Source organism: Thunnus maccoyii, chromosome 20 (genome assembly GCF_910596095.1).
Source record: "Thunnus maccoyii chromosome 20, fThuMac1.1, whole genome shotgun sequence".
NCBI lineage: Eukaryota > Metazoa > Chordata > Actinopteri > Scombriformes > Scombridae > Thunnus > Thunnus maccoyii.
In genome coordinates, this window is record NC_056552.1 from 19908710 (window position 1) to 19926524 (window position 17815).

General features: G+C 38.6%; 3 protein-coding genes across 4 annotated transcripts; all 3 read right to left on the reverse strand.

Moving 5' to 3' along the window:
- Positions 1–52: 52 nt before the first annotated feature.
- dmc1 (DNA meiotic recombinase 1) lies at positions 53–4247 on the reverse strand. 2 transcript variants are annotated; one of them, XM_042397472.1, is made up of 14 exons: positions 3908–4245; positions 3782–3790; positions 3374–3418; positions 3132–3278; positions 2933–3015; positions 2635–2687; positions 2483–2524; positions 2287–2359; positions 2005–2096; positions 1778–1851; positions 1460–1574; positions 1265–1325; positions 1026–1142; positions 53–394 (listed from the first exon to the last, which is right to left on the reverse strand). In XM_042397472.1, the coding sequence occupies exons 4-14, from the start codon at positions 3273–3275 to the stop codon at positions 325–327; spliced, it is 924 nt and encodes a 307-aa protein (XP_042253406.1). In that variant the 5' UTR covers positions 3276–3278; positions 3374–3418; positions 3782–3790; positions 3908–4245; the 3' UTR covers positions 53–324. The 2 variants fall into 2 exon arrangements, with proteins under 2 accessions (XP_042253406.1, XP_042253405.1); XM_042397471.1 differs by having other exon boundaries at positions 3782–4247.
- Positions 4248–5089: 842 nt separating this feature from the next.
- tomm22 (translocase of outer mitochondrial membrane 22 homolog (yeast)) lies at positions 5090–7927 on the reverse strand. The gene is made up of 4 exons (XM_042397440.1): positions 7617–7927; positions 7098–7216; positions 6799–6916; positions 5090–6214 (listed from the first exon to the last, which is right to left on the reverse strand). Exons 1-4 carry the CDS (start codon positions 7704–7706, stop codon positions 6140–6142), a joined length of 402 nt encoding a protein of 133 aa, XP_042253374.1. The 5' UTR covers positions 7707–7927; the 3' UTR covers positions 5090–6139.
- Positions 7928–12886: 4959 nt separating this feature from the next.
- LOC121887388 (methionine synthase-like) lies at positions 12887–17708 on the reverse strand. Its single transcript, XM_042398124.1, has 4 exons — positions 17427–17708; positions 16453–16593; positions 16220–16309; positions 12887–12982 (listed from the first exon to the last, which is right to left on the reverse strand). Exons 1-4 carry the CDS (start codon positions 17457–17459, stop codon positions 12887–12889), a joined length of 360 nt encoding a protein of 119 aa, XP_042254058.1. The 5' UTR covers positions 17460–17708.
- Positions 17709–17815: the final 107 nt, after the last annotated feature.

The window sequence follows — 17815 nt, forward strand, 5'->3', positions numbered from 1 at the left end:
TAAATGGAGCAATCTCTCCTCTCATAAATAAATAAAGATGACAAACGCCAAATCTGTTGTCCATTTTTTATTGTTAACTCATTAACACTAAAAAAATACCACAAAGCACATAAATACAATTACATTTCTCCTAAAGGGGATCAATAAAGGTACATCTTATCTTAGAATAAATACATAAAAAGCAACATGGTATAAGATTGCCCTTAAGAGAGTTATACAAAGTTATAAAACTGAATAAATAAATAGGTTTAAATACTTTAAATAACTTTGAATGAAATGAAAATAGGTAACTGTGCTAATATGCATATGTCTGCCTTTTGTCCCTCACTCTTTGGCGTCGGCGACTCCTCCAGCAGTGATGGCAAAAGTGGCCTCATTCTCAGGCATATCAGGACTACAAGAAGTCAGGAAAAGGACATCAATTAGTAACTTAGAGTTGTTGTGAAGTCACAAACTTTGAGACATTGGCTTTGAGTCCAATCAAAGTTCAAATTTGATCACTGATACATTTCCACATCTTATTTCTACAAGTGTACATATGTATGTTGATGTGCAGGTACAAAGATAGATTAATATTGAAAATAGATGAGTGTTTAATACTCTTGGGTTGGAATATTACTTTAGGACATTTGATAAGATATTTAGACACAAAAGCAATGTTGAACTTTGGTCAAGACTTTTCAGGCCTTAGGTTAAGCAATATGTGAAAATCTAAATATCTTGATCGGCAGAGGAACTTGTTCTGCTATCACAACATTTGGGTTTATGTTTATCTCATCTGACAACATGGTAACAGATAATAAAACTGCAACTGTCATTTGCAGTTAAAATGTTCAACTATTTAAGAAATCTTTGGGTGTGAGAACAGTGATTAGTGATAGTGAAATTTCAAGCCACAATCAAGTTATTGGTGTTATACATTATATAATTACAATACAGATTGAAAAGAATGATAAATATTAATGAATTATAGCAAAACAATAACAAAATGTTTTAATGAGGAGCTACACTAAACTGCTACCTACCTGTCAAATATCTTGGCGATTCTCATCTCTCCACGTCCCTTCCTCAAGCTTAACCTCGTGGTGGAGGCGTGGGCCAGGATGTGTCCACCAATCGGCTTCTTGGGATCAGCTTGAAACCTTAAACGGCAAAAGAAAAAATATCTCACCAAAGCTTAAGACAATGTTGTACCGATATAGCAACAAAACTTTTCTAGCATGAAACTTATTTATTCATAATGAGGAAATTCGCCGTCTCTTACGTCATTCCTGCACCGGGATCAGCTGTCATTTGGTTGGTAACGAACACAGCTACATTGTACTCTAAGAAAAACATACAACAAAAATAAAACATGCAACATTAACTTCTGCAGGTGTATCCTGAAATAAAAAACATAAAGCTGATTTTCATGGTTTTTTTCCCCATAAATACACATCAGTACACTCCTGGTTTAGACCTTCAGAGATCTTCTGCAGCCTGGAGAGCATCTGAGCCAGTTTCTGCTGCCGCTCAGCCAACTCTCCTCGACCAGAGAAGTCTACTCGGAACAAAGCCATGATGGAGTCAATGATCTGATGACGAGGAGGAGCAGATGAGGAGAATGGAAAAAAGTAAGGGACACCTTCTTATGGAAGTTATGCTTTTGTTTATCACACACATTTACAAGAAGAAACTTAGCTTCACAGAGAGGGTGACTAAACCAGGAGGGCAAAGTAAAACCAACAAAATAATGAATATGTTATTAAGTGTTTACAGAGTTTGTTCTCTTATTTACCAACAGCTTGAAGACTCCTCCCTCCTCGTGGAATTTGGCTGCTACAAAGTCCAACAGCTCCATCTGGTGTTCACCTGGAGAGAAGAAACGTTTCAGCACAGTTGAGCCCAACTCACTTAGAGATACTCAAACATCTCAACACAAACTGCTCTGTCTTTGCACACCACAACTGGAGAAAAGACACACTATCAATGTTTTTTTAGTCTAAATAAAATGTATGTTCGCACTGGTGTAGGCCCGGGCATAAAGCACGTTGTCCAGCACAGCGTCATGATCCACATTAAACCTGTCAGCTATGTCTCTCAGTCTGTCTGGGCGACTGGAACCAGACAAGTAGAAGTCAAGGATCATGGGAAACACAATAGCAGAAGCACACAGCAGTTAGATTCTGATACTAAAATAATATCTCTCATTAACATGTTTGTTGTCATGCCAATTTATGGTTTCCGCACAATCCAAAGTGCAAATGTCATAATGTGGTATGGTTGTTCTCATCAGCGTGAGGATACAAGGTGTTCTCTGTGTCGATGAAGATGATCTTCCCGCCCGAGTAGCCATCCTCCCCCGGCAGCTGAGCAGTGACTGAACAAAAACAACCCAGAGTCTGTTTTATGTAATTGCTTTGACTGTGTGTTGAACTGTGTTGTTTTAGTAAGTGCATTGCAGCAGACATGTTAAAAAAAAAAAAAAAGATTCTTTACTCACCACAAAGTGTGTGGGAGAGCTGAGTTTTCCCTGTGCGGAACTCTGTAGGATGAAATAATGTTGTGAGTTTGATAAATGATACACTAATGACACACTAATGATACACAGGATGACATGATGGCAAAGCACATCACAGTAGGGTGTCTCCTCACCTCCAAAGGCCTCTGTGATAGCCATACTCTCTATTCCTCCACCCAACAGCTTACTGCAGAGATAAAGCCATATGTTGAAGCATGGATATTTAAATAGATATACAATCAGACATACTAACTCTTTATTTTTATCCATCCAGCCACAGTATCTAATGGTGAATCCCAAAACTACTATATTTATTGTTACTTTCACTGTGTTTGAAGACTAATAACTGAAGAAAACTATATGAATTAACTGAAGCTACTCTATCTGTATCTACATTGTCCATGTTCTTAAACATTGAGAGTAAATCTTAACTCGAACTCTTGGCTCCCGGTTGTGATGTGGAACACCTGCTTCCTCTTCGCACTGTACTCGAAGGCGGTCTGGAAACCAGCATTCTATGATGTAAAGAGAATGATCTAACACGTATTAATAACATACATATGTTTATTTTTTTCATCTTATTTAAAAACCAATTAATTCCTAAGACAACATGGTGAAAGTCCCATTTTACCAGCATTTTCCCAGCAGCCTCCTTGATTTTTTCCACTTTTGCTTCTGACAGGCCCTTGATGTTGCACAAAGCCTTGCGAGTGGTCATCTGGATGCCTTTCACAGTGCAGATACCCACTGACTTCAGCTTTTTGATGTCGGCCATGTTCTGTGGTCACAGGCAGGGAGAAACGGAGAGATGTTTACATAGACAGCTGACTTTCAATCTGATGGGTGTATGTTGAGGTTCTGTTGCTTACTCACAATCCCATGTTTCTGTAGGAGGTCAATGTCTTGGAAAAAGGACTCCTGTAAGGTGGAGGGAAAAGGGTATTTGAGACAGCTGTTGAGCAGTAAGTTAAACATGACTAGCTTTTTTTGTACTCTCCTCTAATAGCTTGTATTGTGATTGTAATTTTTCATATTAGGTAAAAATAATGACTGACGGTAATTTTGGTCCTGAGATAAGTTACCAAAGGTTTGTCAGTTTCACAAAATCTTGTATTAAGTGTTTTCATATTTGACTTCTGTACAGTTCAGTCATTGCAATAGTTTTTAGGTACGCTGACACATTAACGTTCATGGTAAGTTACTGTATTTTGCCTAATATAGCTTCTACTTATGAAGGCGTTTGTTAATGTTAGCTAAAATTATTCAATAGTTATATCTCACCTCATCATCCTGAAAAGTAGCATCATCTTCAACAACCTGGTCCTCTACAACTTTCATTCTGAATGTTTTATGGATTAAATGTTGCAGATAAAATGTATTTTGCTGGATTTAGATAAGTTAACTTACTGTCAGTACACTAAAGTTATGATCTTTAGTCGAGGGCAAGTTAACAGCTAGCTAGCTTATTAGCTCTCCTCTGCTCTTTCAACAGCTCTCAAGATCAACAACTGTTCAGTAAAACATTCAAATTAACAAATTAACTTATTTGATTATATTAACTAGCAAACGACACAAATACAAAGCAAGTGGCCAAAAAATGCTGTTTAAGTTAAATAGCAACTTCTCTTTGATAATTAATTAGCTCGCGCAATTGGCGGGAATTTCTGACTTTAGACGCATTAAAGTGCAACTGGAAATTATAATTGTACCAGTTGAGCGACCGTGAATATGGCTGACCCAACGCTTAATAACCGTTGCTGTCTGTGTCGGCGTCAGTGTCGCACTTGGGGACTTTAACGGACATGAACAACTCCATAAAGTTATTTCTAGCAAGGTTTGAATTTTCAAAAATGCCAAGTTTTTACTACTCTGAGGCAAAACAAAAAGAGATGTTCCCATTACAACGCCCAGGACCAGGAGCCGAAAAGGGTCCCTGAAGGCAGCATTTGACACAGACATTCATATAATAATGTAAATATATATATATTTTAATTTTCTGGACTCCTTGTAGTAATGTTTGGAAATGTAATCACTACATTGTGGATCTGGTTCATATAATTATGGTGTCTTGTAAGTCCATGCAGCCTGGGGATAGCATGCATGACACAGTCATATAAACTACCATATGTCATCAGTACAATAATAAACCTTTTTCACTGCAAACATGACACAGAAGGAAAAGCACAGGTGTCTGTCATTACTGATAATAGTTGCTTTCCATTTAGGCACTATATTTCCAGGGCTCTGGCAATGTTATTAATAACACCTATGTGTTTCCTGCAATAGCAAATGAAAATGTCTTATGTGGAAAAAGGTGTACAAGAAATTTGGGTCTAACAGCTATACTTAATAAAAAATTACATTATTTTGGCTTTTGTTAGCTATGCTAGAATAAGAAAATGCAGCAAAATAATAAACTCCAAGGCTATATGATACCTTACACTAACTTTAATATTAGAAAATGTAACAATATTTGTTTATGCCTTTAATAATATAATCATTATATCTAGTCTTCTATAAATCTTAATTATGCATAGTTACATGACTTACTCACTTGTGTATTTGAACTGCTTGAATGTAAAAACAGGATTTTCCATTTGATTTGGTGTTTTAATAGCGCAGTCATATTGAACACAGAACAGAGACATGGATTTGTTTAGTGAACAGAGGCAAGAGATCGGAAAATGTTCACATGAACGACAACAGAGAAAAGAAAATAACATTCTCTAAAGACCGTACGTAGTAACATTCAGACATTTAGCATCAAAACGTTACCAATCGTCGCTACCACACTTGTCCAAAGACATATGAGGCGTCTCCTGTCTTAACTTCACATGCTACCAATGCAAAACAACACAGCAATCTTTGAATCTCTGAACAGCATGAAATCTGGTGTCGTCGACTTATACAATCCATTGTTTAAAACCAGAAAACTATTTCTAAAAATCAATTGCTGTGGCCAGTTTCAAGTGAGATTGCACTTTGATATACATACACAGTACAATGGTGAATTGTGACAAATAGACAGAAACGCACCATGTAGAAAAGAGCGTCATGTAACTCATAGAACTTCCAGTGGCCAATGTGTATATTAAACTAATATTATAGTATGCTCCCCTTGTCATGTGGCATCTGACCTGTCTGTCACATATTCTGTTGGCATAATTCTCCACAAACAAGTGAAACCAGCAAGCACATGATGATGGACAGAACTTAACATTCTTCAGACTGCAAACACTGAGACATATTGGTAACCTCCAGATTTTTTTCGTTTCATTTATCCACCTGTACCTGTTAACCCCTAAGAGAACACATTATTTATGTTATAGAAGTATTCATTTAAAAAAAGAAAAAAGAAAATAGAAGCACAGTGCTTCTGCAAATCAGTCTCTGCATTATGTTGGAGTAAAGAGAGACAGTGAGAGAGAAGCGTCAGACACGCATCACATCCTCCTCCTCTTAGCCAACGCAACACACAGGAGTGAGCCTAAGGTTTGCGTGGTTGGCACACAGCTTTTTCTTCTTTTTATTTTTTATTACTGCAGTCCTTCGCCCTTCTCTATGGTCTCTCTGTCTCTCCTCTCGGCCGGTCTCCACATTATGGTTTGTTATCGCAGCAGATCTCAGGCTTCCTGTTCCTCACATCTTCCCAGGAGCAGGAGGCATCATGCCCGGCATCCCACCAGACATTCCAGTGTTGGGACCCAACAGGATCTGTGGAGGGAAAGAGACATTCAGGTTGTTCATCCATGTGCTCACTTTGTCCAAAACATATCACACCATCTGTCCTTACAATTGCATTGGAGCTGCAATGATTAGTTAATTAATCAATTAATGTGAGGATTTACTGCTTTTCTCCGTCTTATATTATTATAAACTGAATGTCTTTCGGTTTTAAACTGTTAGTTGAACAAAACAAGATATTTGAAGATGTTATGTTGGGCTCTGGGAATGTATCTGCAGTTTTTCTATTACTTTTTGACATTTAATAGACTAAACAATTTATTGATTAAATGAAAAACTAATTAGCTGTAGCCCTAAACTGTATATTTAATAAGCTTTGACAATCACATGTATTGAGCTACACACCTCCTATTAACTGTTTTAATTGGGGCAAATTTGTGACTATAGTTGCTCTTCTTTCGTACGTGCAGTAAAACAAATTATAAAGTTTATTTTTTAGTTCATTTAAGTTCACACTGTCTAATTACAAGCACACAAGCAATAGTAAGTGATTAGACCCACAGAACTGTGTAACCTGCTAGCCCACAGGAGTAGAAGTTGAAACAAACGCTCACCTGTCTCTGCTGTTGTAGCTGCTGCTGCTCCAGCTGTAGTCTTTCCGTCTCAAACACCACAGGCAGCACCAGGATCATGAAGGAGGTAGTGCCCACCCAGAGGGCCGAGCGGGAAAAACTGAAACAAGTTAACAACCTGATTAGTTTCTGCTGTGTCAAGATGTGCCAGTCTGAGGTGTATGTGGATCTAGGAATTACTTTATCCACATGTGTGACCCATTTAGTGGATGCATGTCTAAATCATGAAGGCAGAGACAGGACTGTGTGTGTAGGATCAGTGATAAGGTGGAAGGACATACCTGTAAAACTTCTTGGCCAGTGAGACAGAGCACTGTGCAGAAACCTCGGCAGCAGTGCGAACTGTGTCAGGGAACATCTCTGTCAGGCCCCACAACCTCTCCACCAGAGTCTCATCCAGCTTGAAGAGAAAAAACACATCAGACATAAAACTTTACAGCAAAAAGACTGACTGAACAGCTGCTAACATCTCTCATAAGAACATGCAGAGAGAAGAAATCCACATTCATTTATCAACCACAATCCTGACGTTTGCTACAGGTTGGTTTAAATGGTGTTAACTCAGTGGTAAATTGTCTTTAATACTGTCATAACATTCAAGATAGTAACATGATTGTGAAGTGAACAGCTGATTAAACCGCAGTAGGCAACTCAGGTAGCTAGCTGGTTAGCTTTGCTGCTGCCAGCCTAGTTCAGCCAAGAAAAGGACAAACTAGGAAGGAGGCAGTGCGACTCTATTGTGATTTTTTTTTTATTCAAATACATATGTCCGAGGTGCCCCTGAATGCCTGGCTACTTACATCTTCATCTTCATCGTCGTCAATCTCGTCCTCGGGGGGCCGGGTAGACACCGGGCCCGCAGCGGGGGAAAGCTCCTCGATAGTGGCCATGTCTCCCGCTAGCTGCTCCTCTCTGTCGGGTTACTGTCAGCTGTACGCACGGCGAACAAGTCGCTGGAAGACACGGTGAAGCCCACAGTCAGTTTAGTGTATTTCTGATAATCTCCCAACTGCTTTCTTTGAAGCTAAATGCTACTAGACGTGCACCTGGTCCGACGAAAGCCTGAGGTCACAGTAAGAAAGCGTGAGAGTCGGATGACGGCAGCCGGGCAGGGGTCAGTTTGTACTTCACGTCAAATAAATTGCGCCCTCTGTCGTAGGAGCTGTCTAATAGCAGCAGTCACAAATTAAGTGTTTTGAATTGACAAAAAATACTAATGTATGTAAGTTTTGCCCAGCATTGAGTCCCATCTTTACCTAAAAGATACACTTATCTCCTATCACCTTGAATTTACAGCTTTTTTAAAGTGTCAAGTGAGTATTGACATCGTTTTTAAGAACTTCAAACTCAGATTTATGCCTGTTGATGTCTATTCTACTTGATCAGTTCATTTAAAAAGTTTATTAGGTTTGATGTTTTCTTTGTTTGAGATCGATTCTTATGTTTGAAGCAAGTTTTATTAATACTTTGGGCTGTTTTCTTCAACAATTTTTGCGTGCCCTTCAGGGCCCCTCAGACAGCCTGGCTCTCAGTGAATCTTCCCTGAATAAAGGTTAAAAAACAAAAGGCCTGTTCCACCAACTGTCACAGATTGAAAGTTGACACTTAGTGTGAAAACAGATTCTTAGTCTTGTTTGCTGATTCTTTAATCAGATATTTTCTGATTCATACAAAATAATGTCCTCCATCTCTCCACCTCCTCAGTCTCTTTCCTTCTGGCGTAGTCCTCCACCTGAACACAAGGAGAGCAGGGGAAAGAGAAGACGCTCAGCTTGATTTTTTGCTCAGAGTATTTTATTTTACAAATAAATTAGAGTCTTTATCATTGTACAACTTAAAAGGCAAATCCCAGTATGGAGCCTTCCTTTATTTTGTGTCATTTGTGATTCAGTGTTATAATTTTAATCTTTATAGTGACTTTACAGTGAGATTAACATATAATAAATAGTTTCATCTGGTTAATTTGAAACATAAAATGCTGTAAAATCTTCTTAAACAGACCTTTGCTTGGAACAGGCTTATTTTAAAGACAGGCTTTTATTTCTAGATTTATAAATTAAATTTTCTGACAGAAATGCCGTTTTCATTCACTAATCATTGACTAATCACAAACATTATTATTTGCTTCCCCCCTTTTTGGATCACTGTTAAGCTGTTGTCATTAAACCTCAACACTTCCTGTGAAGATATTTTATTTCAAAAGGCCCTCAGCAGCCTATCCTTTTCCAAAAAGGCTTTTGATCAAAATCAAAATCAATCAAAAAACCAGCAGTTGGAATTAAATAGTGAATGAAAACGGTATTTGTGTTCCAAAGAGAAAGTGAGAGAAGCAGAGTGATGTGAGTGTCACATAGCTTCGTTATTATGAATTTACAATGTGACTCATTACACTATAGATATTTTTCTTTATTAGTGGTTAAAATATATATACCTGCTCTTAAGTGATCTTTCCCACAGCAAAGTAGCAAAGTAGGAACTAATGAGAACTAATGTCCAGACACAGAGGCAGCAGGCGTCATCGCCAGAGACTCTGTCAGACCAATACCCGCATACATAAACAAAACACACATGATATAACTACACATGCACACTGACAAGAAATAGATACCCACAAGATAACACACAAATATACAAAACGTCAGTGTGAACACATGCAGCAAAATGAAATAAAACCATAGGACCAGTGTTTCATTTTCACTATTGAACAACATACCCTTGCCTCAATTAACAGGCAAAAAAAAAGCAGAACAAGACAACCTTCACTAGCCTTGTTGTAGTGTTTTATGACTAAATCATTCTGATATCACCAGAAACATCAGAATCTTTCTAAGCCTTTGAGTGGGTGGGCTGGGGTAGGTGTTTGATTGACAGCTGACCTGGCAGAGGAATGGAAAGACAATGGCTGTGCTTCATTAGGTCATGCTGCTTGTTATGTAGTGGTGAAAGCAGAGAAACCCAGTTAAATAGAGCAGAGGTGACATACTGTATAAGGCAGCAGGCATTATACTGAACCCTCTATCAGCTGATAAAACAGCAGGTGGTAGAGCTACTGTGTTAAACTTCAATTTCATCTTTTCATAGCTTTAAAGTCTTGGCAGACACAGTGCAGTTCATTTTCTATTTGGATTCAGCTACTGCAAGCAATGTGAAATATGTGTTTATATTGTTTACAGTCATGTTGGCACTCATGGTATTTTGTTTGTTTGTTGTACAGGGCCTTTGATTGAAGTTGGCATTAGCTTGCAGCATTTTGTGTGCCAAATTGACATGGAGTAGAAACCATGCCCAACTAACACAAACAGACACTGTTCAGGTCAGGTTTTAGAGCATGCCTAATGTAAACAAACTTGTACTAACTGTAGCTTACAAGCCAAGAACACACAGCCTTTAGTTAGCAGTTGTGTTGAAGAATAAAGACCACAACATTTGGCATTTCAACTGACTGATGGTGACATTTGCAGCTAAGTTTTTTAAGCTGCTCAAAGTGCAACAACTGACAGTTTCCCTGCTCAACTGATTTGTTTTGTAGCTTGTTCAGCAAGACAAGAGGACAAGGCATGTGTCCTGAATTAGACAGAGACATTAGCTAGAACCCTGTTCCTTTAGTGTTGTTTTGTTGTCTGTTAGTCATTGTAACTATTAGCCTACAGTACGATACAGTGGTAACATTATTGCTTTATTCATATAACTGGCTATATGAAAAGAAGTTCTCCATCTTTGTAAACAGAGAGCCAATGTGATTGGCATGGGTGTAGGTCTTAAAGAAGTGATTGAGAAGAGTGGTTTACAGAGAAGATCAAATGCTGAGGCAGTTTTTATAGCAGTGGTTTTTTTTTGGCCAGAACTAGCTGTAGATATAACATTAACATAATATTGCCTAATAAAGTTATTATAGTGAATGTGCTCACAAACAGTTTTCTATTTACACATCGTGTTGACATGTTAACATTCATTTGGCGTTGGGTTTCTGGACACCTATTGAATGTAAGTCTAATTTTCACACTCCTTCGAGACGTTTTTTTTTTTTACTGAAAACAGCTGCCTTCTGGATGAGAGCAGTGAAACTGGACCAAACAAGTCCCAATACCAAAATGATGAGCTAAAGACACTAAAAAGCTATATAGAGCTGGAAGGAACTGTAGAGTTGGTGATAATTCTCTGTGGGCTCATCACCATGAGCGACACCTTTCACATTACACGTAATCATTTAATCCATTGCTAATATAAACATTGATTAGTGCCACTTTAAAAAAGGTTTAAAACCATATTAAAGTCATATGAACTCAAAATGAATCATTTGTACCCTCACGTAATGACACAAATCTGATGTTTTATCATCAAAATGAAAAAGCAAAATCCTACACGGAGACACAAGCCTTCATATTCCATCTGGACTACACTGGGATGTGGTCCAACAACACATCCTTTATGCCCCCCCATCTATGTGCAACCGCTCAGACTGCAATTTAGTAGTTGTGATGACAACACTAAATCTAATGCTCTTCACTTGAGACAGTATAATGAGTTTGGCAGTAGCTCGGCTGAGCCAGCGTCAGTCTTAAGGACAAGACACAAAGATCAGAGGAAAGCTGAACAGACAGCTTGACTTAGTTGTGGAGATATAATGACAACATGATATTCAGTAAACACCCGGCCTTCACACAGAGACAGCTTATTTGTCAGCCATAATACATCCCTTATTACTTATGTTGTCTCAGCCAAGAACATTTACATTTTTACATCTGAAAGATTCCAGTTGGTGCATTCAGACAGAAGCTGCATATAGTACATCATATGCCTTTGGGATCTTTTTTGGTGGCACATCTCAATGTGGTGAGTGTGACCAGATTAAAAACATGAAAACACAATGTCAATTTTTGGTGCACATTTCAGTCAATTTAAGTAAAACAACTGTCTAATGAATACAAGCCATAACACTGTAAATATCTCATCAAAGTGAATTTGCCATAATGCACCATAGTGAACATTGAAGCTTCCTGCAAAACAACCCCCTCTCGCAGCAGTCTCACTGGTAGTTTATAGACACAGAAACCCTCCTGACAGCCTGCAAACACATACAAAAAAAGAGAACTAATGTTACTGTCTACAGCAGGAAAGAGGAAATATTCTATTTGTAAATGAAATTTAATAATTTAGTTTTTAAACTCTAAGGCTTTTTATGAAGGAACTTAATTCAAAGCTTAAGAATTTTCAAGACCTGCAGATGAATTCATGTTTTTTGTTATTCCATTGACTAATGTGTCCACCTCTCATATTCCATCTCACAATTTATTTGTCTTCTCCTTTAACATTTACAGTCCAATCCATTTCATGATTACTTTAATCAGACAGCTCCCTTTATTAAAGGTGCAGTGTGTAGAATTTAGTGGCATCTAGTGGAACAGACTTGGCAGAAATGGAATGTAATATTCAAAAGTATGTTTTAATTAGTGTAATTAGTGTAATGTACTGTAGGTTCTCCTACACGCTTGGAAGGGGGATGAGGGGAGGGGTATTCAGTTGGTTTCAATCTGCAAACTCACTGCTAGATGCCACTAAATCCTACACACTGGACCTTTAAGACATGTGACCAGTGTGCCACCTAAAAATGCCCACAGAGCAGCAGCAGGACCTCCTGCTTTATGGGCAGGACTTCATTTATTCCCTTATGCACAAAAAGAGAGGCGCACGTCACTGACTAGTTGTCCACTGCACCTTAGCTAACAGGCTGACTGTGATAAATAACACACATGCCTGTAGGCACAGAAACAAGACACAAATGCTCCAGAAATATGAAATTCATAAGTGATGTATGAAGAAATTAATGTGAACCCCTGTGATCCAGCAAAATAATTAAATGACAGAGAAAAGATATAAATAAAGAGAACACAAGTGTGTAATGTGGAGGTACAGTGCAACAGCATTGTGAGCCTTTCAGCTGCAGTTATGAGAGTGATGTATTGTTGGTATTCACACCAGTCTTCTGTGTATCAGCCAGGCTCCACATGGTGGTCTTCTCTGTGTGGTCAGGCTGGCAGGGGTAGCCAGCAGCTGGTCTGATGCCCTGGTGTCAAATTCTGTGAAGGTCTGAGGCCTGCAGAGTCTTGTCAGCGCTGTGACCCCACAGCTCCTTACACACACAAACACGGAGCTCCTCAGCAAACGCCTGGAGGTGGCAGGAGAGAGTTAATGATGAAAGCTGCTGAGAACGCTGCATAGCAGTAACCTCTACAGCATTGTTGTTGTACTGATGTTGTTCCTTGTCTGGACTAACTCCTCCACACTGAGCCAGCAGCATCATAACTTTCATTACTGTGTGTTGTTGTTGCTGTAAATATTCATGATGTTAATACATCAACACATTGCAATATCATGATATGACACATTTTTAGCACATTAAAGGACGGGTTCACAATTTTTCAAGTCTGTCTTAAAACATCAGTCAGGTGTCCATATGAACGCTGAAAGAGGTTTTTCTTGCTGTAATCATTCCTCCTGTTCATACTGGCTGTTCAAAGATAACCTTCAAATGTGCTTTGAATATAAGTGATGGGGGCAAAGTGTGTCCACACAGTCATTTTGTGCAAACATGCTTTTAAAAGTTGATCTGAATCTTATATGAGGCTTCAGCGTGTTTCCTCAGACAGTGTTTCCCTGTTGAGCTGTGGTGGAAGTATAGTAATAAAAAGAGGGACTTTGACACTAAAAAGACTGTAACATTGAAAGATATCAACTTGATTTGACTCATTTGGACGAAGCTTCATATCAGCTTCAGATAAACCTTTAAATACATTTTTGCACAGAAGGAGGCTTGTGGATTTTGTCCCCCATCACTCACATTGTAAGTGCGTCATGAAGGGATCTTCTAATAGTCAGTATGAACAGGAGGAATGATTACAGCAAGAAAAACCTCTTTCCATGTTTGTTTTGGCACCTGATTGTTGTTTTAAGAAAGATTTGAAAAATTGTGAACATATCCTTTAAAAAGGAGACAAACCTGAATTCATTTAAATACATTTGCAAAAATCATGTTTTTACTTTGTCTTGATGGGATATTAAACGAAGCCTGTTGCTAAACACCATTCTATTCATTTTTAAATCAAAGCTATGAGGACAAAAACATATAATTTGGGCTTTTTCATCCATCCACATTTAATTACATGGAAAACAAATCAAAGAAAGACTGTTTACTATATTGCAAACCACTATAACACCACCACAGATTGTGACATCAAGACACCAAACTTTAATAGTAATTTAAATATAATTTTATTATAATATTTCTGGTGACTGGGTGAAGCTGCTAGCCCTGATTTACAGAGTAGTTCTCTACAGACCAGATGGTTGATTTTCAGTCTTGAATCAAGTGAAAAAGGACAGTAATACTCTAGTAATACTCTCGAGGCATCCAGAACGTGGATAACAGGAGAAGTGTAGTGCAGGGTGATCCTCACTGCTGTGTTTCCTATAAAACACAAAACACACAAATATGTAACCCAAAGGAACACCGCAACATATCACTTCCTTTTATGTGAGCAGGGGAGGTACAACTTACAATAAGTTGATTTTGTTTGATGTTTTAAACAATAAGCACTATTCTGATCCAAAGCAGCATTGAAACAGCACTTCGGATCCTCTGTGGACCTCTGGGAAGGTGAAGACAGCTTTATGTCTCAGCTGCTTCCTTTCAGATCACAGTGAGAAGCTTCATCAGGAGGATGTAACACACAGGTGGCTCACACTACCTCCCACCATACTGCCCCCATCCACACAGTAGGAGAAACTTACACAGCTCAAAAGACACAATGGTCATCAGTTGTCCATCTGTATACAGTAGCACTTGTGATTGATATCTGACTAAGCCACAATCACTGCAGTGGGATTTTGACCAGCAGTGGTAAGAAAGATGTTTTTCTCTGCACAATAGAGGGTGTCATTTTTTGCCACACTATATAGAGCATATTCCTTTTATTGGTATCCATAGCATTTGTGTATATAATCAAATATGTCAATCAAATGTGACAATAACTACAGTGATAACCAATCATTTTTATTAGCTGAAAACACCTCTTACCTTGATTTGATTAGTTTAACAAGACATAAAGGCAGATAATCAGACAGAAAGCTAAGTGTTCGGAGCAGAGCCCTAAAAAGGACTTTTTTTTCCAACAAGTCATATTACAACACATAAGGAAGTAGGTGTCCCCGCTGCAGTAAACTGTTCAATAGTAGATACTAATGAGTCTGAGCAGTTGTTGTTTAGTGAGTCTGTATTTTGGTTTGCATTTTACCATTTTTCATCATCATGAATAATTCTATTTTGTGTGGGTTGCACAAATTTGAGTCTGTCAGGACATGAAGTCCACTTTCCTAACAGGAACAGGAGCAGTTAGTTTTTGTACCTTGCTGCGTTTTGTGCAGGAATGAATGTGAGCAAATAGGAATTTGATGAAAGTCCCCACTTCATCTTGCCATGTATTCGCATCTTGTGTGAAGTCTCTGTCTAATAAATGATGAAACTGATGAGAAAATTAGAGGATGTGAGCATACTTCACACTCATGATGGAAATTCATAAAGCTTCAACAGCAAAATAAGTTTTACAATCCATCAGTGATGCAGCTGTGAGGGAACAGAAAACACTTCTTTCATCATATCATTAAACTTTTCAACTCAGCTCTGTTCTCCAGCAGTGACAGCTCTCCCTCTGTGGACCAGCTGACAAATATCACTGAGCATTGTGTAAATGTCCTGCCATGTCTGAATAAAGCTGTAACCAACCTTTACTTAGAGGAGCCCTCTGTCCGAATGACAAAAGCCATCATGAAGCCAGAAATGTTAAATATTCCATGTCTGAAAGGGGCTTTATAATCCTTGGTTAGGAGTAACTGCCATCATGGTGGACCATGATGGCAACCTTTGGGTGCATAAAACCTGGCAAAAATCTGGTTAAATTGATCTTAAAAAAGACATCCTGATCATTTTGGTTTGGTTTTTTCACCTGAGCATGAAAGTGTGATTATAGTGCTGGGTAATAAAGAGCTTCACCAGTGTTGTTAAGAACGTGTTTGTTTGCTCGTTAATGTGAGCTGATTACTCTTGTTCCTCTAAGTAAACCAGTCAAATATCAGCAGTTCTCCATTAATGTTGACGGATTCTTTTCAAGGCTGAAGAGAGTCAGACATTTTAGAGGTTCTTGTAAATTATGTCAATTTGTAATGTTTGTCATATTTTGGTCAAATGAATGTGTGACGTGTATTTCTGAGTAAAACAAACATTTGAGACTACATCCACAGTAAGTAGGCCACATGTAAAAACTGTTTACATGTGAAAATGACGTATTTGCATTTGTTTTTGAGATGTATTTGACTGCATCTAATCTGATCTATTCATCAGATATCTTACCTTGATGAGAGCATACTCCAGCCTCTCCTCCACATTTCCTTCTCTCCACTCATCTGTCTGAACCACTTTCTTCCCTACTTTCACATTGTTCTGTTAACAACAGTAACAGTCTGTCAACCAAACTACAGCAACAACAGCTTGGTCTACTGCATTGTGTGTGTGTGTGTGTGTGTGTGTGTGTGTGTGTGTGTGTGTGTGTGTGTGTGTGTGTGTGTGTGTGAGTGTGTGTGTACCTGTGCGCAGGCCGGTAGGTTCTCAGTAGCATCAGCGTCTCTGTTCCAGATCAGGTTTTCACACCGTAGCAGCAGCTCTTTATCATTGTCATCATGCACCGGCAGGTTCCCAGCATTCACTATGTCCATATCCATACCGTCCTGAGAGAGTGACACTGTTAGCATCCACACACAGGCTGCCCACCTCTAATACAGTCATAAAGGATCGTTCTGGTTTATTACAACTTTAGTATTATTTTCAAAGCTCTTGTCATCATTCCTTTAAATCAAGTTCAAATTTCCCAAACTGTCTGTTGTAAACATCCATCACAGTTTAAAGATAATGCAATTAGGGATTATTAGCAATATTTCAGGTGTGTTCAATTTCAGTTTGACCTTCAAATAAATCACAAAAATAAATTAGTTCAGATCATCTGGATACACTAATGGTTTGTTTCTAGCCTGTCTGACCCCTGTTGGACCCAAACTATGCCAGCAAAATGCCCCCCAAAGCATAACAGAGACCACCAGATCCCCTCACTGTAGGGGTCAAGCATTCAGACCTGTACTGGTTTTTCTTTTTCTTTGTCACCAGTCTGTATATATATAGTATAGTATATACATAGTGAACTTACACTCGCTACACAAACAGATATGAAATAATTACATGTAGTTTGGCATTTACATTTTATTTGATGTGTGTCTTCCTCTACACAAACAATCGCAGAATTAGAATTTGCTCGTTTAAATGGTTGCATGGATCTATTAGAGGAGGCATCCCTACACTTTCCGACCTACAGCCAACCATAATGTGTGATGTCATCTGTCAACCCAGGACCCCGAGCCGATCTGGTACCATGGATGTATTATAAGAGCTCTTTTAATACAGGTGCCTCCACTGTATGTGACGAGTTGGGAGAGAGAGTGGGTTGGCTTTCACCACCAGATGGTGCTGCTGGTGCCTTAAAATAATGTCAAGCTTAGTGTAAACTTACCTTAGCTGAAATATGAAAAATAAACGCCGTCATTTCTAACTATGCTGTCTATAAAAAAGTACAATTACAAATTATTTTTATAGTGTGTGATGAAATATATGAAAGTGACAAGTGCTGAGATTAAATGAGGGATGTGAAATGTTAAGTTTAGTTTGATAACGCCATCTTCATCCCGTTTATATGGCCATGGTACAAGATTTGATGCAATTGAGTGTAAAGGCAAGTTAGGGTCACTCACTGCTGATGGACCAAGAATAGACCCGCGCATGCTCAGTGGTCAAAACCCAAAAAGACTACAACCAGACTACAACACGCCCATTTTCGGGTTATTAATGGTAGTCAGCGTGTGATTGGCTGAGCCGGCTCGTCCTCGCGGAGTGGGCGGAGCT

Excerpts from the sequence above, each read along its gene's own strand:
- dmc1 (XM_042397471.1), bottom strand. The coding sequence starts at position 3,838 with ATGAAAGTTGTAGAGGACCAGGTTGTTGAAGATGATGCTACTTTTCAG. Across the intron at positions 2,360-2,482 it reads GCTCTCCCACACACTTTGTG|TCACTGCTCAGCTGCCGGGG; the intron begins GTGAGTAAAGAA and ends GTTTTTGTTCAG. Across the intron at positions 1,575-1,777 it reads GAGGAGTCTTCAAGCTGTTG|ATCATTGACTCCATCATGGC; the intron begins GTAAATAAGAGA and ends CCTCGTCATCAG.
- LOC121887388 (XM_042398124.1), bottom strand. The coding sequence starts at position 17,459 with ATGACGGCGTTTATTTTTCATATTTCAGCTAAG. Across the intron at positions 16,594-17,426 it reads TTTTTCATATTTCAGCTAAG|GACGGTATGGATATGGACAT; the intron begins GTAAGTTTACAC and ends TCACTCTCTCAG. Across the intron at positions 12,983-16,219 it reads TGGAGTATGCTCTCATCAAG|GCGTTTGCTGAGGAGCTCCG; the intron begins GTAAGATATCTG and ends TGCCACCTCCAG.
- tomm22 (XM_042397440.1), bottom strand. The coding sequence starts at position 7,706 with ATGGCCACTATCGAGGAGCTTTCCCCCGCTGCGGGCCCGGTGTCTACC. Across the intron at positions 7,217-7,616 it reads ACGACGATGAAGATGAAGAT|CTGGATGAGACTCTGGTGGA; the intron begins GTAAGTAGCCAG and ends TTTCTCTTCAAG. Across the intron at positions 6,917-7,097 it reads CTGGCCAAGAAGTTTTACAG|TTTTTCCCGCTCGGCCCTCT; the intron begins GTATGTCCTTCC and ends AACTTGTTTCAG.